This window comes from Micropterus salmoides, unplaced genomic scaffold (assembly GCF_014851395.1).
Source record: "Micropterus salmoides isolate LMB-PRFRI ecotype aquatic unplaced genomic scaffold, ASM1485139v1 Ms_hic_scaffold_1, whole genome shotgun sequence".
NCBI lineage: Eukaryota > Metazoa > Chordata > Actinopteri > Centrarchiformes > Centrarchidae > Micropterus > Micropterus salmoides.
This window is the reverse complement of record NW_024040040.1, coordinates 33,231,004-33,258,785: the sequence shown is the minus strand read 5'-3', so window position 1 is coordinate 33,258,785 and position 27,782 is coordinate 33,231,004. Positions and strand designations below refer to the sequence as shown.

At 40.3% G+C, this 27,782-nt stretch overlaps 1 protein-coding gene and 1 long non-coding RNA gene across 2 annotated transcripts in view; one reads left to right on the top strand and one right to left on the bottom strand.

The window, feature by feature from the left end:
• Positions 1–27,782, bottom strand: part of adarb2 (adenosine deaminase RNA specific B2 (inactive)) — a 78,814-nt gene that overhangs the window by 16,726 nt on the left and 34,306 nt on the right. Inside the window, exons 3-6 of the mRNA XM_038724210.1 lie at positions 26,230–26,344; positions 13,589–13,757; positions 9,516–9,667; positions 7,655–7,823 (exon numbers count right to left, since the gene is read on the bottom strand). Coding sequence (XP_038580138.1) covers positions 7,655–7,823; positions 9,516–9,667; positions 13,589–13,757; positions 26,230–26,344 — 605 coding nt within the window. The remainder of the gene's footprint in view (positions 1–7,654; positions 7,824–9,515; positions 9,668–13,588; positions 13,758–26,229; positions 26,345–27,782) is intronic.
• On the top strand, positions 1,276–7,899 carry LOC119906826. Its single transcript, XR_005445043.1, has 2 exons — positions 1,276–2,575; positions 7,676–7,899. It is a non-coding gene; the product is annotated as an uncharacterized LOC119906826 (long non-coding RNA).

The window sequence follows — 27,782 nt, the reverse complement described above, 5'->3', positions numbered from 1 at the left end:
GTGTTCATCTGCATAAAACTGCAGTGGAATTGAGAACATCATCGTTATCTGAAAGCCATTTAGGCCTCTCAATTAAATCCAGCTGTCGACTTCCAATCAAATATTAGCAAAGGCGCTTCGTTGGGTCTGGCTAAAGAAAACAAAAAGATGATCATCAGGTGAAGGAATGATAGGGTGTGACATTGCCCATTATCAAAAATGTTTATGATAAGAGCAAAGATCCTAAAATCCCCGTTGGTCAAAGCTGAACTAACTGTAATAAAGTGCAGAACTGAAGGAGATGGGGAAATAAAAAAAGTAATGGGAGGTTGCAAAATGAGTGTGACAGAGGACAAGAAGAGCATCCAGGGGATCACTTTAAGACTGCAGCGGTGTGTGTGTGTGTGTGTGGCTGTGTTGAGTCTGCGGTCCTAAGCTCCTCTCAGTTCCACCCTCCACCCTGACCTTGATAAACTGGCCCTTGGTGACCCACTCACTTTAACGACGGCCACCCATCATTTACAGCAATATAAAAAAAACAGAAAGAGGAGGCTGTGGAGCAAAGAGAGTGCGTCTGCTGGCTGGCCTGGTGGGATAGAGGGAAGAAGATGGTAGGAAGGAAGAAAAGCAGGGTGTCCCTTCTCCCTCCCCCGTCACTCTATTTTTTTGTAAAGTAATTGCTTTCACCCCCGTTGGTGACCTGGGTAGATTTAATCACACCATCTCCAGCCCTGGCCAACTGAATCAAATTGGTCAAATTAACAGCGGCTCCACAGGAGACGGGTTAACCTCTCTCTCTCTATCACTCTCTTCTTCTCTCTCTCTCCCAATGTGTGTGTTTTTTGCCAATCCATTCACATACACAACAGTGGCTCAGCTGTAGTCTTGTATGGCTCAGTTGGCACAGTGCGATGCTTACTAAGCTAAATTCATGGGTTCAGTTCCTGTTGTGGCACCGTCCTCGCAGAGGCAGAGACTATATTAAAAATGGATTTCAGATATGTTAGAAAATAGGACATCAAGGACGGAAGTAAAGAATTACTGTTGTTGAATAATTTTATTATGTACTTGTACTAGGGCTGCAACAATTAGTCGACGTAATCGACCACGTCGGCTATAAAAATTCGCCGACGTGAAATTTCATTGTCAACGCATCATTACATAGATGCTGTTTAAAGGAGAGGTAGCAATCTTCATATTAGGAACATTTCTGGTTGTTTACTTCTAACTGCAATGCACTACAGGAAGTGCTGGGTGCAGTATCGCTTCCACTGTCTGCCATGACTGCTTGACTTTAAGATAACCCACGAAGAAGAAGCTTTCACGAGAGAAGCGGAAAGTAACGGAGAAAGAGGCGAACAGCAGAACGACTTTCGTTTTTACAAGTTTTGTACGCTATTTAATTGCTAAATACACGTTTGAGCGGTTTTGAGGCGAGAAATCAATTATGTAGAATTTGAATATTGGCAGTTTTACCAAAGTCGATGGCGAATCGAAAATGTGCTCAAACGTTTTCGGGGTTGAGAAGCTCCACAAGTGCCCGCGAGGTTAGCGGTGCCAGTCACGCCCACAGAGCCTGGTCCCAGTTACTCAGACCACTGCAGCAGTAACAATATGTTCATTTATTTGTGGCGGGCTGCCACATACTGATTTTTTTTATTTTATTTTACTAGGCCTATTTAAAATCTTTTTTGATTGCAGATGAGCACCGTTGGAGGTACCAGATGTGCTCGGGTGGTTATATCTGCTCGGGGGCCTGCGCCTGCTGGTAACGTCACAGGACCTGGCCAAGTTAAATGGAAAGGATCTAGGGTGACGTGTGTAAAGTTTTCTTCCTTTCTAAGGGTGCGTTCCGATCGCCCTGTAGTTCCCTGCTAAGTGCACTGCACAGGGTATTCGGCCATTTTAAGTGAGATCCAAACCGCAGGGAGCACAACATGTTCACTGCAAAGGGCACTGTGAACTGTGTAGGGAAGAAGGGAACAACGGTTCATCAGTTCGCAGGAAGTTGACAAGAAAGATTACCCATAAGCCTTTGCGCCTCATAGGAGCTAACAATAGAGCAGACCACAGAGTTTGTATCTGTAATTATTGTCATTGTAACTAATGTTATCGTTATTTATATGATTATTTCAGAGGTTAGGTTACCTAATAACAACAATGCTCATATGAATCTTTTTAAGAATGACGCTGCGTATCTTGTAAATTAATCCAATCACATTCATTCACAAGTTACATATATTTTAATAGAATATAAATAGAAGAAGTTATGGAAATATAAGTTTTGTAATTGTATCAGTTTGTTTTAACATATATTCAATATTTAATTTCAGTAGCGGATATCCGAGGTGTTTACATTACCAGGGTAACACACGGCGGAACTGACGTGTGCTTTGATGATGTTGCAGGGTGTTCCGAATGGAAGAATTTTATCGAGGGAAGTTCCCTTAACCAACATTTCCTGAGAAGGGAGCAGGGAGTACTGTTACACACTGTGGATCGGATCGCAGCCTAAGTATCAAGGATGTTCGTTTACGCTCAGCTGCCAATTCCACACCTGCGCAATGTATACCACAGGCGCTCTCGCGCATCAGTGGTACGTAACGTGTTGGGCAGTAATAGGCCTACTGCAAAAGTACTTTTCCCGGTAAAGAGTAATGTAACGGATTACTATTATTTCCAAAACAGTTGTATTATTACAGTTACTAATCCAAGTAACGCTGCGCTACTGAACGCACCATCCCTGACGTGAATGCGCGACCGCGCTGCAGCTCAGCGGCACCGGACCTTATGTTGTTAAAGTCAGCTGTTAGCCAAGAAGCTAAAGGACAACTGGAGAACAGGGAGAGAGAGGTATTTTCAACAGCTGTAAGTAACGTTATTGCCATTACTGTGTCACAGTCTAAGATGCAAAGAACATTGTCGTCCGTTGTAAACTTTGTGCGACCAGCAAAAAGTTTTCAACCGAACAGTTCTACATTTCTACTTAGGCTAATTTAAGCATCAGCTAAAGCAACACAGCAACGTGAAACTCAGAGAGAAACTCCGGCCGCTGCTGCCAGTGATGCTTGGACTCATCGGGAGAGAGAGGCGTTATAATAGTCTATCACCCAGTAGTGGGCCTAAGTAGAGTCGCTAATATTACTTTTTTAAGGAGTAGGTCTATAGCCTATGCTAAGTAACTAGTAGGTAATATTATTTCTGAGTAACTTGCCCAACACTGAGTTGACAATAAGGATCAGATAAATTGGGAATGTTTTGATTATTGCTTGTTATGTCTAATGTTTACTGGTGGTTAATGGTGACTTTGTTGTCTAAGTCTTGATCACTCATGTAGCCTATACACTTTGCTTTGGATGGTTGCTTTTTAAGTCGTCCTTATGTTAAAGGTTTTGGCACGTTATTAATTAATTTCTTGTGAATGGTTGTGACAGGGTTTAGGCTATATAAGGCCTTTTCACACGGGTCGCTCCGCGCTCCTCATCAACAGACAGGCAAACAATCGCTCCGCGAGGTAACCATGACAACGGCTTCTGTGTGACTGGCGCGATCCCGTTAAACTGTCGCGGTCGCTCACGTCTCACGCACACGCCCGCCCGCTGCCAGAGTTGAAATGTCAAACTTTTTCCTACAGTTTCCAACAGATAGAGACTGATCAGCTGTGCGAGTTTCCTGAAGAATATAAGTGTTTCTTTAGCAGTCAGACCACCAGGTCTTAAAACAGGCAACAACCTTTGCTGCTGTCTCTTATTCATTAAAAATCATCTATTAACTTCAACTGAACTAATTTGAAAGTTAGTAGTTACATTATTTAGTTATAGACTCAGTTATTTCATGTTTCATGTTGCACATCTAGCTGTTGAAGTTTGGTAAAAATGAATACAAAATAATAATTATTATAGAGAGGTTGCGATGGTGCAGTGGATTAGACCCTTGTCTTTGATTCCCACTGCAACACATCCATTAAATAAGATATTGTCATGGATCCTGCTTTACCTTCCATGTTAGAGCCGCCGCCAGTTTAATCGGGGTGTTGGGTGGTCTCAGTATATTTTCCTGCCTTTTTGCCCTTTGCCAATCACATGCCTGATTATTTAACTTAAATAAGATTATTTAACGGCTCTGGGGTCTCCATAGTTGATCTGATGACCTGTTAAAACTATATCCGTAAGATTGCCAATCACAATCTGCTACGTCATCACGTTATGTCACGTTATCAACAGGTGCAGGCCCCCGAGCAGATCTGACCACCTGAGAACATTTGGCACCTACTCCGTACAGCAAATCCTCTCGCTTGTCTCTTTCTCTCATAAACACTGCAGCACAAATCTGTCCAACACAACGCTGGCAATGTCGGAGCATGGGTGTAAATTTCATCTCACAGTACCCCCTACTGTGAGATGAAATTTCTCAAGAGCAATTTTTGAAAGGGAAACAAATAATAGCCAAAATTATACTTGTAGGCCTATAGGATACGTGTAAACAGAGAGAAGTCTTACTACTATTTTTCTGGTCAACAACACAAAGCAATAGTTGTTTAAATATGACTTAAGTTCATAGGTTCTCTCCTAACATCATAATGTGCAAAACCAAACACAATAGTAGATCTACGGTATTAGCCTAATAGTGGTTCACACACAGGATTATCGCTGTAGTAAGAGATGCACAGATTACTTTTTTCCTGGCTGATTCCAGTTACTGATTTTTTTTGGCCAATTCCGATTTCATTTCTTTAAAATTGGAATCTATATCTATAACTGACAGCATACACAAACATTTTTGTAACTATTTATTGGAAAAATCTATATTTATTTGGATCCCCATCAGCACCAGTTAGCTATTCTCACTGGTCTTAATAGTATGGTCATACTGAAACATTGATCATAAAATAACATTAGCATTTTCACTGGAAGGAGCTGAAAATAAATTGCACACCATTTAATTTATTTATGTGTTTAATCTAATCACAAACTACAGTAATCTGCTCACCTTGCTTTTCCCGTCAGACACACAAGAACTCACCCACACCTGTCGTCTCTCTCTCTTTCTCTCTCTGTCTGCTCTGACTTTATTTGTCAGCAGTTTTATTTAAAAGAACTTGCGTTTGGTTTTTCACCCGCGATTCCGTTTTCACAGCAGCAGATGAGCCGCGTGTGGAGGAGGCTTGTTGTTAATTACAGATAGAGACCACAGTGGTATGAATGGCATCGTCACCAACAGCTGTGTTCACTGTTGCTTTACCTGCTCCCTGCTCTACAATATCCACCGTGTCTCTTTCTGTGTGTTTCTCTGCAGATGTAAACAGTGAGCGTTGCATCTTCTTCACTCTCGCGAATAACTTCCACACACCTAAGACATGTTTTGGCCTGTGTGTGTGTGTGGCTGTGACATGAGGTTACTGTCTGTGCACACACGTGAAACACGGTGCATAGTGTTTGTAGCGTTCAATGTAACTGGCAGAAAATTGGATATTTGACACTGTTCGGCCCCGGTCACTGGTCGGAGTCGAAAATAAACGGCCTATTTCAGTCCCCAGCTGATCTATCTGCGCATCTCTAGCTGTAGAAGAAGAGTTACAATCCAAAAAGCTGTTAAACAAGCTATAAGCTAGGTAATGTTATAATAACATAGAGGGCTCATAGAAAAAAAATTGGGGTTATCATAACTTTTTGTCATGATTAATTTATTAATGACTCAGCATCATCTGTATTAAAGACAAAATAATCAGTTAAGTGTTTGTATTTGTATTGTTTTACTATTTACACAATTGTTTTAAGTATTTATCATTATATTATTTGATGGTTTTTAAGGGGGGGACATGACCCCCTGACCCCCCCCCCGGTGATTTCCGCCTATGTGTTGGAGACCCAGCTTTAAAAAAGTTATTAGTAATGAGTAACGGTTTAAAGTACATCAAGGAACATCTGGCTCGTGATGTAGCCTACAGAACATTCTCCACTGAGTTATAGCCTAAAACCTATAAGCACTTATACCTATAAGCAAAAATAAACTACAGAAGTAGTTTGAAAGGGGGACTGTTGCTCTATTGTTCTAAATAGACATTACATTGTTAGTGTACAGTTGTGGTTATAGTACTTGCTTTTAATTTGCTTTTTCCAAAACAAAAATATTTGTTAAACAGTTAAAAGTTTTAAAGTTTGTATAAATCAGTGAATTATGTGTGTTTTAAAGTGAAACTATGTACCTTTTGAAAAGAAGAAATAGCACATTATTTCTCATACAAAGTAAAAGTTGAATTCCTAAGCTACAAATTGTTTTTTGTTGGTACGTCCTTACTCTGGCGTGAACAGTAGCATATGGTGGCTAATGCTAGCAAATCTTAGTAAAATATTGCTGTGTAACTTATAGTCACACAAGATGATTAAATATACAGTCAGTGAATATCATTATGCATATTTGTGTGGGTGTGTGTGGCTGTTTCCCTCTGCCTGTAAAGATGCTCCAGTGTGTATACACCGATGCCTTCACTCCTCACACATGAAGTCAGTGTGAAAACGGAGGCGGAAGAGTAAAGCTGTCCTGTTTTAGCGTTGCCGTCTGTCCTGCGCAGCCTTGCCAACATGCGGACATAAGAACATACACTGGCTCCATTGTATTTTTGTCTTCAGTGTTAAATACGAGTGTTACCAGTAGTAAATTGGCTAATAAATAAATGGTAAATAAGTGACACTGCACTGGAACAATTGAAAGTATTTCCAAACCAAACTGCTTGGCTGTACTGGCAAGCCTACACTTTTGGTTCAACGAAAATAAACCTTTACCTTACATTTCGGCATTTACCTGTAAAGTATAAATAAATAGCCCACAGTGAGTAAAGGATTGTGTGACTAATATGTCAGCTAGAGGAGAGTCAGCGCTACAGATCTGGAGATTAAAACAGTGACGTCATTAAAACGCTTATTCATTAGAATGGGATTAGCCGTTCAAGTCACACATGGGAAATCAATAGTCACCACACGGACTACAAATGATTTTACATACAGCTTGGCTTCCGACAACACAAACATGCACCTATACACACAGATGCACTAAGGTAAATATCAACCAAAGCTTTCCGGCTCATTTGAAAATGCTTAATTAAACACAGATCACTCCTTCTCATAAGGCAGCTGATCTCCTAATAAAGTTAACCCTTCAATCAATCCGTTTACCATTGTTTTCTTACAGAGACCTCCTGGGTGAAAGAATGTGTTGATTGCATTAGGAGTTTACAGTGTGTTAGGGTGTCCTGTGTCCACCTTTGCAATATAATTAACACAACCCATACACAAATAACTGCACTGCTAAGTCAAAATAGGTTTTTGCCACTCATTCATGGACACACCGATGGCAGCAAGATGACCAACCATTGGGAGTAATTTGGGGTTCAGGGAAGGAAACATTGGCATGTGGACAGGAGGAGGTGGGGACTGAACTGCCAACTCTATGATCAGTGGACCTGTTCTACCTCCTGAGCCACAGCAACCGCATTATACGTCAGTTTGCACAGAGAGGTGCGTTTATCCAATTTAGTTTTGACCCACTTGACAGATTGCAAAATCAACCTATAAAATGAGGCAGGATAAAAGGGGAAAGATTTTGGACAGAAAGAGTGCCAAAAAACAACAACCTTAACCCCATAAAGTACCAAAAGGTATGATCTGACAGGACTGACCTGGTGATCTTGTCTGTGCAGGACATGGTGATAAGCTGCTCTCCCTGTAAGATGCCATCCCACGTCTGGACAGGCCCCCGGCATCGCACCGGCACTGTCCCCTCTCCGGACTCGATTTTGGTTCGCAGGTGGCTGCGGTGCTTTCTCATGAGGTGTCGGCTGCTGTGTACTGCCAACACAACACATACATACAAAATAAACCAGGTCAAAAAAGACATCAGCTAAACTAAGCTGGAAACAGTCAACATTTGTCCAATATTGATTTTAATGTATTATAACAAATCATCCATTACATTTACACATTAACTTTTAAGTGTTAGATTCTCTGTATAATTTGGGGTGTTCTTAGCTATTAATTGTCGGTGTTCATGTGTAACCAGCTGCATAGACTAAGGTTAAAAGTTTATCCCGTATTATGGTAATCTGATCAGCAATAAAACATTACTATTATATATTTTAATAACATGACAGGTACAGATTCCAGCGGAGGACAAATATTGCAATTCCTTTTAAAGCATAAGTTTAAATGAGGTTAACAGCTTCTTTTAGGGAATCAAATATTTTATCTTTGGAGCGTTGACTACCTAACTGTTAATGAAGTAAGTATTTGATTAGACTGCTGGATGTACAGAGCAGTCTGTGTATTGGAAGGAAGGTGAAGGAACAATTCCCCGGGATTTAGCTGTTTTGATGCACCATCGATGCACTTAGGACACTTTCTATTCATTGTCTGATGTTCAACAAACAGTACAACCCTCATCTTTTTAACCCCGTTAGCGAGAGCCCAGGCCCTTGATCCGTTTAAACCACTTTCATGTGGTTTCATGTGGGTGTACAGGGCTGCATGACCTCTATAAGCGCTAATGCGGTGTTTGGAAACCATCTGCATAGTATCAGAAAAACAAACAGAATCCCCACATTTTCAGGAAGAAGGAAACATATATATAGTGTCACAGAATAAATTATGCTGTTCAGTAAAATTTCAGTATGGATACCTCCCTAATAGGGTGGCCAAGTGTACATATATAATAACTGTTTTTATTTTAATAACCTCTCATTTCTTTAGGCTTAAGCTCCACTTCCTTCTCTCTTCCTTTCCCTCACTTCCTCCATGGCTGTTGCTTCGGCTGATGTGACAGCAGCTAAAAATTAAGCCCTGACTTGCAGCTCAGAAATGTTTAAGAACAGTCAGGAAAAAGGTACTAAGTAATTTTCTAATCTCTGAGAGCACACAGCAGAACATTTAAAAGGTTTAATGACCAAAAGCGTCTAGTTCAAAGGCTTCCCCAATGACAGCATCATATTTTCTCCCTCTCTCTCTGTCCATCCTTACTGGTTTCACGAATACCTCACCATGTTCTGTGCTGTAGTATATTCATAGAGCTGGATAGCAGCTTTATTGTCAGTGATGAAAGGAGGGGGGAAATATATACATTCTACTGATGGAAAGTGCAGTCCAGATTACATTTCTGAACTCGTAGGCCACCAGAAAAATGCTGGGCAAACCGTCTAAATGAATATACAATTTATTTCCAGCGGGTAAGCAATAAAATTTCATCTAGTCAGCACAGCGTGGCTGAAAGAGGCCAAAGACGATATGTGACATGAAAAGGTTGCCGGCTTCTTGACAGTGTCTGAAGAAAGAAAAAGCAGCGTAGTGGCTTTCAGAATATCTGCCTGAGAAAATCATCTCTCTATAAACCTAAGAGAATGACTGACAGAATGATATGATAGAGAAAATTAAAGTGATTACATTAAATAGAAATGCATGATATATATTCAAAATACCACAATTTAAATAACAAGTCTTTTTTTCAACTTATGTAAAAAGAAACAGGGAAATAAAGCCTTGGTGTCTTACGGTCAGTGGTGATTTCATAGGGTGAGTTAAGCCTCCCGTCCCCACACGGCGAGGTGCTGATGTACATGTGGAAATGGACGTCGTCTCTCAACCTGTAGCCGCACTCCTTACGCCGCACAAATATCGACTCCTCCCAGTCCTCTGGCCTTTTACTTTAGTAGCAAAAAAAAGAAAAGCAAAAAAGAAAACAAGTACGAGGGAGACTGATGAGAAGGGTGGCACCATTCATCAAAGCATAAGAAACACATTTCCACTTTTCGTTTCCAATGATGAAGTGAGGCAGAGATGGAGAGAGATAGACACTGGCCCTCTCTAACCACAGTCCATTCTCCTGCTGTCAGACAGACTCCTTGCGACAGACTCCTCACGAAATGTCTCAGGGGAAACAGAGAGAATGGTCTATACATGCTTTGCGTTTGAGTCATGAAAGTGTCATAATTAAGTACTATGTTTTTTCTTTTCAGTATTATCTACTAAGTAGCTAATGTTAAGGTTAACACATCAAAGTCTGTACAGTCAGCAAATTGGTTGCTTGGTATCAGTAAACTCAGACTACACAAAGGTCCAGCAGTCAAATTCACGTGAATAACACGCTTTCTGTCTGACACACCTTTAATGCTAGCAACTGCTACCTGTGCATAATGTTATACTGTAACAAGAAAACACAGTAGATATGATTCATTAGAAAAGATGCTGAAGAAGAATAAAAAAGTCTGCCAGATGGATTAGTGATAATCGTAGTTTGTCGGACAGCTAAATCAGAAGTTTTCTAATCCATTAACAACGAGCTGAATACTTGCAATATGGTGTAAAAGGTGACACATAATAAAATTTAAATATCTACAAATATATATAAATGCACACATAGTATATTTATCACAATGCAAAGCACGATTGCACTCTTTATATAGAGTCTGTCCTTTTACTTAGTGTAAATATGGCAGTTCTGGCATTTTGTTTGGTCATTGCATTTTGAGTTATCTTCCCCATTAGCTCAGCTTCAAAGTCTCTGTAGCTGCCATCCAGCATTGTTCTAAGACAAAAAGTCACTGCTCTGTATGCAAATATGACATTCAACGATCTAGACTTCTAGCCACTAATCTGATGAAACAGCCTAGCGTTCGAGTTCCTCAGGGAGTTCAAAAACATAATATATGCTTATGCACTGGAGGTAGGAGTCAAAACTCACCAAGACTGTCTCTTCATACTGGTAAAAATCTTCGTGAGAGTTTGTTTGCACTAGAGCATGATGTACAGGTTGCAAAGGCACACAAAGTAGCTACACTTAAAAAAGTGCTAAAAACAAATAGGCCATTGAGACCCTAACATGAACCAGTTGAGTGTGTGATAGTATGCTTAGTTAGCTGAAGAGAGCAGTGCACATATGGCTTGTTGATTATTGAAAAGTCTCTGATGAACAAAGCAGTGCTGTTTCCATGGAGCTTATTATAGAGGAGAGAGCATTCTTTGGCACTGCAGCGGGAGGTCACATTAAACAAGATATGTAATGCTATTACGCTTACTGTAATGCATAATTTAATGTAATGCATGTTAAAATGGTTGCCGGCAATTTGGAAACTAAAGTCCATAAACCCTGCGCAGCATGTTGGCAGCAGTCTTACTTATTGATATAAGCTAAATATATATTCACTTGTGGTATGTAAGTGAGTACATTTATTAAAGTACTATGCTTTAATACAATTTTGAGGTACTGTGTATATTAGCAAAAATGCTGCAAACATCGTCAGTATTAATAATTCAATTATATAATAATAGTGTACATTTATGCGTATAGCCACTGTGTCAACAATGGTTAATGCTAAAAACAGTGTAACAGTATCACAAGTAGCAGTAATAGACTCATTTGGAAATTTAATTGACTCAATAATGTCAGTAACATTGCAATATCTAGCTTATTTTAGATAATTATTATTAGCTTACATTTAGCCACTTTAAAGTGCCTGAAATCCAATTTAGTGATCCTATTTTAGTCAAAACTAATTTCATTGTGTTTATTTTCAATGTATAATTAAGAGAGAGTTTTTTAAAATTAAAATAAGAAAAAAGGTCTTTGGGGAAAATACTCTTGCTCATCTCAGACGGCTGGAGGGGTGTGTCCCTGTCTGTGTTTGACTGACGGCAGCTGGGAGGCTGCCAGAGTGCCAGTACTACACCGCAGGGAACAAACTTGTTACCTATATGTGATGGGCAGAATGTGCTGCTGCTGAGCAGCCACATTTAGGGTGACCAGATGAGAATAGGTAAAATTTGGGACAGGATAGCTAAAATTAATAACTCTTGTTCAGGAAGCTGTCATTAGAGAAAACACAATGACTTTGCTGTATGCAACATTGTGAAAATCATGTTCCATTATACACAATTTATTTAATTTTATTCATTTTATCAGTGAGGTGCCTATCACACCTTTCTCTGCTACACTTCCCCTGTCCTCGCGACTGCAACTTCACTATCTTCATCTACATAAGAAAACAATAAGAGGTGTCTTTAGCGTCATGGCTATAACAACGCTAAAGACAAAATGTCCAGATAGCCTACAGTTTCTGCTGTAGCCAATGGAGAGCCGGAACAGTGCCCATTTGTGGGCAACACCAAAAGAATCAGTATTTAATGTATTATATGGCTATAAATAATCAAAACTCAGGTTTATTTGAATTTTCACTACAAACAGGACAGGATTCGGGACAACTGCTTGTAATTCAGGACTACCTAAAATTTTTTGGGACATCTGGTCACTTTAGCCACAATAGGTATTTAGCCTGCAAACTGATGTTAGCAGCGCACTTTTCCCCAGTAAATGTGTGTTTGGTGGCTCGTTCAACAGCCCATGGTGCAGCACAAGACTTGTGTTAATGTTTGTAAGTTAGATAAAAAGGAGACTCTCGCAAGAAAGCTGATGTGGGTTGTTGTTAGGGTTGTCTGTGGCTTTTCTGTTTTCTAGTAGCAGGCTGCTGTCTGGCTCAGTGGGACCATCTGCCCCACCTATGATAGAACGCTGATGTTATTGCTTTACGCAAGATTTGATTGGCTGTGCCATCATGAAACCGAAAAAAAAAATACTATTATTTTTACTTAAATAATATTAAAATCTTCCACAAGTGATTTACAGAGCAGGTCAAAAAGCTATTTAATTTTATTTGGACAACTGCAGCAAGCTGCAAAACCACTGAGTTCATTGAACCGAGGGGATGATTTATTACTAATGATTTTAACTTATAATCTTTAAGAGGAATAATGTGTTAATACGTCTTTCAAAAGTTACATAGTCTTGCTATAAGTATATTTTGCTGATAATATTTTTGCACTTGTATGACTTGTAAAACTCATGTGGAAGTATTTTTGCACTGTTGTATTGCTACTTTTACTTAAGTAAAGGATGTGAATACTTCTTCCACAACTGGTTAAATTCATCGTAACCGACATGATCCTGATTTGACCTGTAGAAGCTCTATAGCTGCATACATATCAATATCAACTTTGGTTTAGAGCTGAAATGAACTTTCTATGTAAATACTTGTTAGATTGATTGGATGGTTGAATCTTTAGGAAACTGTGATGGGAATTTTTCACTGTTTTCTGACATTTTATGGACTATACTATACTTATTCGATTAATGCCAATGATAATAATCATCTGACAAATCAATGATAAAAATTAGTTGCAGCACTACTTTGGTTTTGAATTGGTTATTTGAATTTGCATAAAGAATAATTCTCTTGCTATGTAAAGATCAACATTAGAGGATTTTAATCCAATCAGCATAATGCTGTAATTGTTTTCCGAGTCAGGGTTAAAAAGAAACCACCCTCCATGTTGTATTTTTGGCTAAAAGCAGAGTAGTCGTTTCCGCCAAGTCAGCAAGGAAGCATGATGAAGGCAATTGATTTTTCAATAGTAAGCCCGCCTTCCAGACTACCAATCGACTAGTTAGTTGCTAGCGAGCATTATCTGGCTATTTCAGGGGATTAAGAATGTAAATACCACAGGGGTTTCAAGTGCAGCACTCAAAGAATGTCTGTGTGTCTTAAATATACAGCAGAAGACAGCTCTATTACCTCAAGAAGAGTTCAAGTTGAGAGTAGAGGAAGCGTAGCAGAGCTCTGCGGGCCGTGACTTCAGCGTGACAGTCATTGACCACTTGTCCCTGGTCACTCAGATACTCTCCGTTGATACACTTAGTGCCTGTGGATAACACCACCACCTGGGCGTGCCTCAGGTCCAGACCTGTTGAACAATTAAACACAGAAATATGTTATTGTGCTTGTCATGCCTTCCATTGACTACATTGATTGAGTTTAATAGTAACCTCCAGTGTTTAATACCTAATACATGTCCCTCCTCAACTTTCTGTATGAGGGAGTCCAAGAACACACACACACATTCACAAAGGAAGAAAACAGACTTGAATTCCTTTGATTGCTGAAATTATAAACAGGAAACAGTAAGGTGAGCAAAGGTGAAAAGGCAGGGTGCTCGGACAATACATGCAACTATTTCCCTGTTTGCAAGATATTTATGTATAATCAAGAAAGACTAGGTTTGGAAGAGAACATAAATAAATCGTATGTCAGAATTCAACTAATTTGTGTGGGGCAGAAGTGTCAAGAGAATGTTCTTTTTTTTTTTTTTACTACAGTTGCCACAAGGCCTTTTCCAGAAAAAAGGCTTGAGAAAAGAAGATCCTGCACACTGCTCTTGCTCAGCATCATCATTTATTGATCATACGAACATTTCAGTCCTTCTGAACCTTTGTCAAGAGGTCCAGAGGGACAGAAACATTAGTATCATCAGTAAATTGTGATGCTGATTGTTGGATGTTCGAACATTTCTTTTTTGAAAAAATGGCCACAATAAAGACTGGAATCTGGGATACAGAATACATTTTCCACCAATAAGGTCACCACACTGTACGCACCTGTGCAGTTTAACAGTTTTACACTTTGCCAACTTGGCCTAAGGAAGTAGTGAATACACATTTGGCATAATTGTGCCAAAAATGTCCTGGCACTACTGTATAAAACATTGTCATGCCAAGGCCAGTATGTTTAGAGGAAAGTATCATAAAATAAAATACAGGAACTGATAAGATACAAAGAACAATTTTGTTGGCAGTAAAACATTTCGAAAGCCAATAAAATGCAACAATAAAAAGTAATGGATGGATGGCAAAATACACCTCAGACTGAAATTGGTCACTTCTTGATCTAACAAGGTTGGAAGAGTTCCCTTTGCTCACACAATGAAACGAAAAAGAAAACATAAGAGGAGAACAGGGTAAAAAGGTCATTCTGGTTATTTCCATAACCACAGTTCTCTGAGTGAGCATGAGTGAGAGTCTCCTCAGAAGCTGCTATCACACCACACCAGCCAGGATTAGTTGGATCCAAGGTGTGAGGGAGGAGACCCTCCACCTATAAACTGGACTGGCACCACCTCTTCACATTCAACCGCACACTGGAGGTAGCTGAGTCTAAAAACAGAAAAGGAAGGATACTTTTCTCCATATTTACTCTCAAACCCACATTGAACGGATGCTCTCTGTGTGACTTTGAGTAGAGTAAGACCCTTTTTGTTTAACCAGAAGCAGTTGCTATACTGCTCTTGTCAAAGCCACTGGTTAAACTGTCATCCTCTTTAAAAAGGTCTATATCAGTAGGGATCCTTTTCATAATGTTGCAAGACACTTATCATAACAATCCGAGCCTGTCAGTGGCAAAAACAAGCACTTTAGTTTGCCCGCAAGGATTACCTTGCAGCCCTGTTTCGTGCTCACTCAGTACTTGACCACTTTAAAGAAAAATTGTCTCACTCACATACACGCAAAAACATACCCCAAAATACCCAAGTTACCATTTAATGGTGCTCCAATGACCCAATCATTGACATACAGTATGTGGTCACATCCAAGGCTCTATAACCATCTGAGTAGTCTTTGTCCTTCCTCACAACATTATTTTTTGCATTTCTGTTTTATTGTAAAAGTGATATCTGGAGAAAGACAGAAAATGCAGGGGATAGGGATAGAGAGAGGACAACATGAACCAAAGGACCAGGGGTCTCATTTATTAAACTGTGCGTAGAATCCTCACTAAAAAGGTACGTGTGCCCAAAAGCCAAAAATGGCGTACGCCAAAAAATATTCAGACTTATAAAACCGTGCGTACGCATGCTTGTAAGCAAGTTCCCTTTATAAATCACAATTAACTTGAAATGTGGCGCATATGAAGGAGCGCCATGTCCGACCCTTCAAACGCCCATAGTTGCCTATAAATGGTCAGTGAAACGCCCCTCATTAACATTAATACGTCCTGACTGCAGGAAGAAAAGGAGGCAAATTCTGACAGAGAAGCTACAAAACGAGATTCAACTCAGTGTGACACTGACGTTCTTGTAGTGACATCACTGACCGGAGGGGGACACACACGCGCAAGACAGGATGACCCAGGTACTAATTTGGAATCCCTCGTTTGAAAGGAGAGTAAACCAAATGCATTCCACCTGTGTTTAAACATGTATTTCGGACACACAAACACTCCACTCACTTAATAAGGCTGGTGATGAGTTGAAAGAAATAGCCTATGACTTTTTGTATATGACAATAAAATAGTGTTATTTTTCCATAATGTGTTTTACAAGCAGCGCATCACATCCACACGCTTACGCACAGCATTTGGCTCGGTAAGGAAACAAACATGTGATAACAATACATGAAACTATGCTCTCGTATTTGCTCGACTGACGCATTGAAAACAGCATCAATTTAAATATAATTTATCCTCCTGTTCACCTTATTTATGAGAATAAATTTCAATGCATGCAAGTAGGCCTATTAGTTAATATGATTCCTGATTAAACTGTCCAACATATTTGAGGTGTTCTTTTGCAGAAACAGATATCTCCGTTTGTGTTTATTATCCTCAGTCATGGTTCTTTTTGTGCGCCGCAGATGATCTTAAATTATGTTTTTTTATTGTGCACTTCAGGGAAAATCAAGTGTATGATTATTTAGAAAGGCTTTAAGTCTATACTACTCAGAGGTAATATTTCGATATATTTTACACAATAGTAGGCCTATTCATTTCAAACAGTCTCATCCTTCTGCCACGTGAGTCGCTGTTTCTCATTTCTCCTCTTTATGTGCGTAGGCATGGTTCAGAGTTTACTTACGGGACGCACATTTTCCCGTCAAGTTTATTTTTTATAGATCACAACCTTTGCTTGGGAAGTGGCGTACTCACGTTTCCAGCCCTGTTTTGTACGTACGCACCGTTTATAAATGAGACCCCAGGGCTGGAATTGAACCTGGCCTTTCGCAGTACAGACCTAATACATAGTATGCTCTCTAGCAGGTGAGCTACCAAGACGCATATGCCTGAACATATGAACATTTTACAAACACACCTGGAGGACTAGATACTGATAGTTTATTCTCTGGGAAGGAAACCTATTATGTCCTCTTTGGGTGTCATACTGGGATACAGATACAGGGATCCACTACAACAAATGAAGTGAACAAATCATGAAGGCCTAGAAAACACATTGAAGGAGGGTATCAGCATGATGCTTCTTCCACCTGAGTCTTCCTTACCATGGACCTTTAGAAATCAGTACCCTCAAATGGGCATGAAGGTCTGTCTGTGGCCTTTTAGGCATAGCACAGCTGAGCAAATGTCAGTATACTTCACAGCCTTACCATCCTACCACTTTTGCTACTGTTTTATATCCATGAGACAGCTGCACCTAAAACTGAGGTCCTGGGATGTTATTAAAGTAAATAGGAGTTCCTCATTCTCCTATATGACCATCACTGACTAACTTACTGACCTTGAGGTTGGGTATAGAGAATGAGGAAGGGATTTGCTGTTGCCAGACGAGATTTTTTGAATGAGCGTTGCTGTGGTGTCAGGCAAATGTATGGGTGAATGGTCTTTACCCTTCCGGACGACATTCGCTCCATCCCAATCTGTCTAGGACAGCATGATAGAAGCTTCTAACCCATCTCACCCAAGCAGCGTTTTCAATGTGAGACATGAACCAAATGCTATGAGAGAGATCACAGATCACAAAGTCTTCCAGTCTCGTGTTGGTTTTCCGTTGAGAAAAAGACACTTTTCTCAGTGAGGATTCAGGCCAGTGCAGGGCCTGACTGACTGACTGGTGGTGCAAAGGGGAGAGAGGCTGGATCAGCACATTAACGGCATGCAGTTCCTTCCTTGGGTGCCACAAATCTCTCCCATCGCCTCTGAAAGTCAGGCCTCACTGGCTTCTGGCAGACCTGCAGGCGTCGCCGGCCCGGCGCATGAGCTTTTATCAGCCTCGGCCCAGATGGCACTGCGGCGGTAGAGTCTTGACACCTCCACTGATGAGGAATGGGAAGGAGGGCAAGGGAGAAAAAAGTTAAGGGAGAGATGTGTGTATAGTGTGTGTGGGGGCAGTTTAGGAAAAAAGAGCATAGAGAAGAAGAAAGGAAAGTCTAAGATAGGGTAAAACAAGTTCAACTTTTGCCCTGAAACTACAGCAGAAAGCTTCAATTCAAGTCGTCAATATTGTATCTCCTTTAGCTCTCATCACTAACAGCAACACCTTTCACATACAAGCAGACATGGGTACATTCATAATAGCAGCTTTAAATGCTTTATGTAAGACTGGTTTCAATGGTTAAGACATTTTGCAAAGAGACTCTCTAATTCTGTATCTTTAATAATAATGGTCCCTGTTCAATGCTTCTCTAGTGAATCATTATACATCTGTTCACTTACATGTTTTACTAGCATTACATCTTTGCCAGGGTGTAAACAGGACATTAAAATAATTATGTATATGCTGTCTATAAAACTTAGATCAAACTATTAAAGAGGTATCTTCATGCTCTTTCCCTTTCCTTTATTGTGTAATTATCTTTTTTGTGCATGTAAGTTTGTAAAGTGAAAATGCCCAAAGTCCTCCTGAAAGGGAGTTACCATCTCCCACAGGAAACACTGCCCCAGAACTGCCAGAAAACAGCTCGACTGTGTCCAGCCTTTACTTCCGTAACCTATTTGTGTCACTATGCAACACGTGTCATAATGCCCGTCTAGCGGCTAGACAGGCAAGCCCTCAAATCACTGATGGGGAAACACACTGAGCTGCAGCACACACAGTGACAAGACGTCCACCCACCTTTCCAAATGTTAGCTACCCTCCAAGGCAGTAAATGGACATAAAATTGTTACTGTGATGTAGAGACAGTGCACAGTTAAAACTTTACGTGTGAAAGATGCATTTCTTACAAATTTATTTATTACTTACCACTCTGAAAATTTTGCTCCAGTCTAGGTTGCTAAGTTTGGGAACATGTACAGCTGAACTGAAGCCTTGGTTAGCGGCTTGTCAGGACCCGCCCTACTCTGCTTCTGATTGGCTAGTAGTCCTTAACTATGTACTGCACATGTGCAACTCCCAACCAAATGAGATGCTTCACTCTGTTGCTAAAACAAAGCCTTCAGCACAAAAGGTTAAAAGAGATACTGCAGCTATGTGCAGTGTGACAAAAATGAAACCATGTAAACCTGTTCTGGTACAACCCCTTACATTAAATTATGAATCTGAAAATGAGCATAATAACACAACTTTCAAGCATCTTTCAACACATTTTGTTGTAAATATCACTAATGGGGAATAATAAATGAAGGTCTAAAACAGAGCAGGTTGAACCTATTGTACTACTGCACAGAAAACAGAAGATTTATGACTGTACAGAACCATTCAATCTCTATATCATGAGCTGTAGTATTGCCATACCCTGTAAGCAATGCACCCCTTCTCGGTGATAAAGCAAGTTCAAAAAGGTAACAGACTCTCCCAATTTCATTCTCCTGCTTTTCCTTGCCGTTCCACTTTGCGATTGTTTAGATCAATTTTGCAGTGGATAATTTCTGCTGCGCTGCTCACTACCCTGCCATGAAATTGGCAGAGAGGCTGCCTTCAGTTTGCAGGAAAGGGGAGAGGATGAGAGATGAATGAAAGAGAGAGCTAGAGAGAGAGAGAGTTAGAGAGAGAGAGACACACAGAAGAGATAGAGAGGCCCACAGGCAGTGTGCTGTTTTTAAACCAGGAATAATCAGCTGCATCACAGAAATACAAAAAGAGAGGGTCAAAAGGAACAAGGTAGAGTAGAGTCAAAGGCCTGAGGCACTCTTCACACACAAATACATCTGTTACTGGTGATTCAAAGATGTCACACCCCAGGATAACAGCATTGTCAAAAAGCATGTATATCACAGACTGAGACCTGGAACTACTCACTATGGTAACTGCACTGTACTGTTCAGTGCACAATACTGTCAGCGGCCTTTAACAGGAAGACAAAGCACACAATGCCTCACTATGGCAACTCAGGAGGTAAACACACTTTGTGACAGCACATGGAACAGAGACGTTTTTGTCAGGTGAACATAGGTATTTATTTAACACAGTATTTTGATGTTGCTGAACTTGGCTGCACCTCAGGGGGCGAAGCTAATGGGAATTTTGAAGGCGTTGCCGACCAGTGTGAGCAAATTGCACTCACATTCAAGTCATTTTCAACCAAAATAATCACATTCAAGATATTGCCAGCCTTTTATGAGGCTAAGTTGGCCAGTTTATCGTAGTTGAATCTGGACCTACTGATTTCAAAATAAAGAGGTGAGGTAATTTTATTGTTCATGACTGATGTCAGCACCTGTGACTGAAGTATTCTTTCTAAATAGCCCTCTGCTTCCAACTGTGCCATTGATTGTGCCACTGAGTCACAAAAACAGAACCTAGTGTCTCCTTTAACAAAGCGGGGCATTACAACCAGAATAACTCTTAAGCTGAATGTAAAATCTGAAAATATTTTTGCTGAACCAGTTTTTTTAAGTACATAAGAGTTTAAGTCGTCATGTTTATCAAACAGCAACAGCATATGTATGTTTCACCCCTGTGTTCCTGCCTAATGTTCCATTACTTCCACCCCACAACACTGGTTCTCCACTTGCTCTATCTGCATGTTGGCAAAATGGCCTCTCACACCCAGACTGCATCACACTACATTACACAGCGCTGCAGCAGACTGTGAGCCAGTCTTTTAGGCTATTAGACCACACAGCCTCACATGAATTCATATTTTGATTTCAGAGGCCAGGCCTCTGACTGAAGGAGCTGGCCTCTTCTGGGAAAACAGAGTTTGGTGCAGCAAGGTCATTAGTGTCAACAAGGGACAAAAAAACATTAGAAGCAATGGCTATGCTCCATATGTGGTAGGGGTGGAGCTGAGATATCCAGACTTTTTAGTCTCTAATAAGTGTCCAGCTGCAAAAACTCTGTCATAATGCGACTCTGTGGCATCTTTCATTCAAGTGGCCGAATGAAAGATGCTACAGAGTCGCATTATGAGACTGGGTTTCGTAAAACCCAACATCTTTTACACCTCTAGTTTGTTACGCTGGCCTTCTGTTAAATATTTCTCGCAAGCTGCTTAAATATGAGGCACTAGCCAAGATAACATCATCATCAGGGTTATCTTGGCACGGGCATTTTTCAAACATTGGAAAGTTCCCCGAAGAGCTACAGAAGGAAAACAGTTTTTGCAGGCTTAATAGATGAGTTAACTGAACTTTGTGTCTAAAAATAATGGAATGCCCTTTCATTTTTTTTCCACATACTGTACTAAAGCTCAACTGAATGAAACTGTTATGCGTTGCAATCAAATAAATATGATGTTACTGTGCTGTCAGTCACTCAGAATAGATGTGAAGTACCCAAAAGAAAAAGCGCACCCCATCGAAGTGATTTCATTAGTTACTGTTATAGTTATTTATTTATACATTCCTCTTATCCTTCAGAGGAGAGAAAACTGTTTGTTTTATATAGAACTATACACACTCTTCTTTCAAGATTTTCACATTTATTTCGAAAATATTCTTGAAACAAGTTGATTTCTATAGGGAAGAGGTCTGTCAGCAATTACATATTTCAAGAGAAACGTGAGGGCAGATTGCTAAGAATACATTATTGGCAATCATTATTAGGAACCAGGAGTCAAACAGAAAAATCCAAATAAATGACATTACCATGAACTTTGATCCATTTTGACACAAGGCACGGCAAAGCTATTATCTGAATCCCTTTATTCTTTATAATATGGTTTTTAAAACGGGGAACATTTTCCCCAATAAGCCAGTGATTATCTCTGGGCCCCATAAAGCAGACATTAAAACATTTTCTTCTAAAGCAGAATGAGCTCTCAAGGTCAACTTTTAGTAAACTCATTTATATGCCATTTAGGTTGAGCTCCATAAATCCTATCTTTCATCACAAGATGTTGGATGAATGCACAGAATGTCATCCGACATGTGTCATTTGAATGACATGCTCTAAAAATGCTCAGCAATTTCACAGAAAAAAAACAACAACTTGGCAAGAGTAGAGAACGCACCCTGTTGAATCTTTATTAGCTTTAACAGGCAACCACTCTGAACACATGAGGGTGTCTTTGTGAAATGCTGCTGAAGCTCTCAAATCTCTCTCTCTGCTGCAACACACCCTGGGCACATCTCTGCTAATTTTTGCAAGCTGTTTTGTTGCCGGATGTGATTATTGAACGTTAAAATTTGCAGCAGCCGGAAAACCAGATAAAGGGTAGAGAAAAATCCCTATTTGAAAACGGATATGCAGACTAAGAACCATAGCTTAACCGTCATTTGTAATCAACTTGTTTGAAACCCTTTGCTCTTATCTCTTTCTTTGAGTCCCTGTGGTATTTTTCCCCACTCGGAGTCTCTCATCCCGCCGAATAAAAAGAGCCTCAGAAGAAGATTCTCTCATCCCACCCAAACAACAAGTAAAAAAAAAAAAAAAAAAAAAGGAGGAGGAAGGGGGGTCTTTTTTAACGTTTTCCACGTGGACGTTCCTGATTTTTCATGTCTCTGAGCACATCTGAACACTGTTTACCATCTCCAGGCACCCAATGTTATCTCAGATCGATTCAAATGAGATTTTCCACACTATTTGACAATGTGGGCTGGTGGTTTACTTTGGCGGTCGTCTCACAACTCTCAGCCTGGTGGCGAGGCTAATCTCACTCAGGTTGCGGCTCAACTGTTTCGGCGGGACTCCAGCAAGGGTGGGGGTTTGCTGTCTGTATACGGTTCAAAGCTGAACGTTGATTAATATTCTTGAGGCAAAAGCAGAGGCATGGGGCACACAGAGAAACAGGGGGTGGCGTGAGATGGGAGGGGGACGGGGGAACAGGACTCCCCAGTATTCCTGTCAAGTTTGGTGTCTGACTGTACGGACACTGGCCACCACGCCGCCGCTGCTGCTGCTGCCGCCTCACTGTGAATACTTGGCAGCCCTACGTCTGGATCTCTGAAGATAACGTGTGCTATTAATAAACAAACAGAAGCAATTACTGGGAGGCAGAGGAGAGGAGAGGGATATTGGATTAGGTCAGGATGAGCGGCGGTTTCACTGAAGACTAAACTGATGAGCTGCAGCACTCCAAAGACAGCAGAGATACCAATCCCTCCTCACTGACCCCTGCACCCCCACCGCCTGCAGCCACACAGGGAGATAACACTCCTATGTGTGTGTATGGATTTGTGTGTCAGCACTCCACATGTGTAGACCTTTGTGCATTTGTGTGTGTATGGTCATTTTTTTTGTTATATCCCGCCACAAAAAGTGAAGGCCCTGTGATTTGTAACATTACTTCCACTGTATGTCTTTCTATCTACTATTGCTGTCTAATCTGTCAGTTCTGGTTCCATTTCTAGGGGTTACGGTGATTATTTTTAAGTTGGGTGAGCATTCTTTGGAAACCCAGTATTGTGTTAAGTGATGTTTTAGGCCCTGCAGTGGGTATCAGACTTTGCTGTCATAAATCTACTGAGCCTACTAAGAAAGAAAAACGATTTCAAGATAAATCTGTATGTTTATGTGCAGGCACGTCTACAGGGTCATCAGGTAGGCCCTTAATAACTGGGGTTTCGTTGTATTGGACCCAAGACACTGAGAAGGCTCAACAGTGTGATCCACCCCTCTACTTACCTGCACCCACACACTCAACACTAAAGGTTACCAACATCCTAAAAAATTCATAATCATCCCATAATTGGAAACTAGGAGACATGTTCAGTATTGGACTGATACGGGAATGAGCTTTTGTTCCATATTTTTGAGAATCAATTCATTCCAAATCTATGGGAGAGAAATAGCAGAGAAGCAGATGGAGGCATGTAGAAACAGCTGTTTGCGTCTCTCTCTTCTTGACCCTTGTCCCTTCACTTCCCTGTTGTTTCCCTTCTGTCTGTACCTTTACAATAGACTGCCTTTTTGTCAATGTTATTTTGTATTTTTATATATGTCCGCTGGCTAAACTGTCCAATGTTAATGGTAAACTTTACAAAAGGTGAGATTACAAAATGCCAAAATAATAAAATCAACAGAGCTAATGCAAAATAAGCATGTTACACCTTAAAGAGACGATTTTACTCCTTTGCAAACATCTCCACAGCCAAATCCTATCCGATCGCATCGGTTTGGCATTTCGGCGACATAACAATCCCACATTTAGCTTATTTACAGTTTGACTTGAGTTAGTGGGGCCAAGCAGGTTCATTCAACATAGGCTAGATTATGTTTAATTATGTTCAATTTTCAATTCATGATTGCTGTTAGGTAAATGGCATGTTTCTCATCTTTGTCAGACTTCTGTGTGGATTGACCAGGGTTGGGAGGGTTACTTTAAAAAGGGAATCCAGTACAATTACTAATTACTTGTTAAAAAATGTAATCAGTAATGTAATCCAAGTACCAGAAAATAAAAGTAATGTAACCTGATTACTTTTACTTACTTTTGGATTATTTTGTTACCAAATATGCAAATAAAGACAAGATGCACTGTCACAGTGGATTTTTAGAGAAACATACAATTATAAAATGTCCCATTCACATGAAGTCAAAATTTATGTTTTTAGGCCTATATGTTTTTATATGATGCCTTGCACTAGGTCTATAAGTCATATGGCAGGAACTGGCCCATCAATGACAAAAAATGTTGTTTTGTAGGTATTATTAAAGACATTTTAGAGTGCGTCATTTCCTGGAAAACAATTTTAAAATCTTGATGAATCATCCTGCACTGGGGGGCCTCCATTCATTTAGTGTCCAATGGAAAGTTTTTTAATTTTTTTTTACTGCTGAAAAATAGTTTTTATGGGACCGGGCACCACTGATAACTTCACACCTATATTCACAGATTTTACTGAACTGGATCTGGATTTGATGGAAAATATTTTATGGGTTTCTCTCTGATGTTTCCCGGCTGCTCTGCCTCAACTCTGTGATGAGTTTCCTGATGGACAGATAGCTTTACTTGTTGCTGTAGCAAGTCAGCGAACTGCTGCTAACTAGCTGCCATTATCTAATTAGCTCACTTAGCCTGCAGCTACTGGTCAAATTAGCTCACTCTGCCTGTACTGGGAGCTTAGAGCACCGGAGTGTGTGTTTAGGTTAAACCTAAACTCAAGCACTGGAGGTTTTCAGGCCAGTGGCGGGGGGGATCCGGCTGGGAATGATTGAGGGGAGCGGCGCCGGATGAGCGGGCAACTCAGCTCCTCACTAGTGTGTTTTTACGGGAAACACGTAAATAGCACTCCGCTTTCTGTTTAATGGAAACTTTGTGCTTAAAGTAATCCCTATGTGTAATCCCCCTTTTTACAAAATGTACCTGTAATCTGATTACATCTTTATTTTCAGTACTATAACGGAATACAATTACTTTATTTTGTATCCCGATCATGTAACGCCGTTACATGTAATCCGTTACTCCCCAACCCTGGGATTGACAGCATGTTGTGGCAAACGGTCAACGACAGGTTTGACTGAACCAACTGAAAGGGTGGTCCGAAAATGTGATTCTTTTATTACTGTTTTTTGTCAGTTGCTTAAAATAGCAACACGAGAAGTGAAATAGGCTGCTTACATAAAATCACCTGAATGTGGGGACTGTATGATGACACGTTTATTTAAAAAAGACAAAGAAAACCATAACTTTGCTCAACCTAATTAAATAAAGAGGATGCAATGTGGAATGTGAGTGATTGTGTTCATACTGGGTCTGTGTGTGTTTTTGTGAGCACTTGTGTATGTGTGGGAGGCCCTGATGTAATGTGCATCGAACTCCACACATGAATGATAAATAAAGCATGAAAGATAAATGTGGAGTAATAACTCATTGTTTCATGCTGCAGGTGAACAGCAGTGTCAGGCTGCCTCCTCCTTGCTGTCCCTGTGTGTCACAGGAACAGTGTGTGTCACCGAGTTGGGTTTCAGATTAAGTTTTAAGATGATCTAGTTAAGAATTCCACTATGGCATCTGGAACTCCTGTCAAAGCTGTCCAAGCACAGCAAGTCCAGCATGCAGTGGAGATGACTGACACTCGCTACCATGTCTCATTCTCCTCAGAGACTCGGAACAGTCAATAATTCATCAGGAAGGTATACTCTCCTGCACGAGTGCAAGGTACAGCATGGAGTGGAATCTCTCTCTCTTCCCACTCCAGTTTATCATTTCCTTTCCCTTCGCATTTCTCGTCCTCTCTCGCTCTCTTTACCTCTCCCACTCACTCTCTATATTGCACCACTTCAATAATTCAAAGTCATATATGAAAGCCAATGAAATTTGCCATACCTTGGGTCATTACGATGCCTGCCAGGGATTTGTGTCGAGCGTGCGCAGGACTGCAGCTGCCCACCAGCGACCGGTACTTCTCCCTCACCAAGTGGAATATTGAATCGGCAAAGTCCTGAAAAACACAATTGCTCCCTTAATTTCTACTAGATACAATCTATGGAGACTGACTTCACAGGTTTCATTTTGCTGTCTAATATTCCCCTTCCCTAATCTGTTCAGGTAATACAGTGAGTTTTTGGGAAATACTTTTTTTTGCTACATCAGAAAACAGTCAAACATTCTCTGTGCATTTTTATATATATATATAATGATGTTTCCAACACTACCATTCAACACATTGAGTAATCATAGCATGGCCAATAGAACAGTTTGTTTCAGTTATTACACGCCATGTTATGACAAAACAATGCTTTTTGTAATTTTTATACACATTGTATAGCCAAGTTTACTGAAGAACTATTAGAGGTGAGGAATTCCTGTATTCTTCTATGAATCTGATTTCAGTCTGCACACAGTCCGCCCTTGGGAAACACTTTTCACTTACGTACAGGGAAAGTACACCCCTGAAATTTGCCCGGCACAAAACCACCAGTATCCTTCTATAACTCAACTTAGTGTATGCTAAAGGGTCTTTAGGGGACACATCCAGTGGATTTAGTGTTAAATTTTTCATCACTAAAAGGTTAAGTTGACCAAATATCAGGATATTTTATGTAAGTGTATATATATATATATATAATGTATATCTTTATAGATAAATGATGCTATGATGTTAATTATTTGCACTTTAGTCCATTGACAGTCAAAGGTTATCTTGTTTGTAGAACAGACTTAAAGGGGTACTGAAGAGGTTATCTCGGCTTGAGATCCAAAATGTTCAACCGAAAGCCAGTTTCAAAAGTGGTGTGCATTAAAGAGGCAGTGAGGGTTTCGACCCATACTACAGACAAAACGTCAGAAGGACTCGACCTCTGATGCTTCATATAGACCATTCTTTTTTTATTCTCTCTTGTGAGTGCCTCCACTTTGCAACGGGTGTCGCGAAAATGCTACTATAGACACAAAAATAGAGACAAATAACAAATTTACAAATAATGTTGCTAGGCAACCACCGAATCAGCTGTCCTGTCAGTCTAATCAAAGATTACAGCGCCAGCGATCTGTAATTTTTGCCTTGCTGCTAAGTAATAGCAGAAACTTGATCACAACTCACAGGTCTGTGTCTTTTGTTGTTAAAAACATCTACTTTAAAAAATGGACAAACGGAGAGCGCCTGCTCTGGCATGGTTTGAGTGTGAGAGGTGTACAAACACGCAAGAGGCAGGGAAAGGGAGATCCGTGTGGGCACATGAGACCCTCAAAAAGAGGAGACACCAGAGTGCTAAATTACTTAAATATAATCATCATCACCCTGTCTCTCTGCATCACCTCCACTGACCCTACATACATACAAAGAGATTCCTTGCTTATAGAACACTGTTGTCTTTGTGTGATGACACATTGCAAACTGTTGTTTACAATATTATAGCCTATATGCCTGTTAATGAATA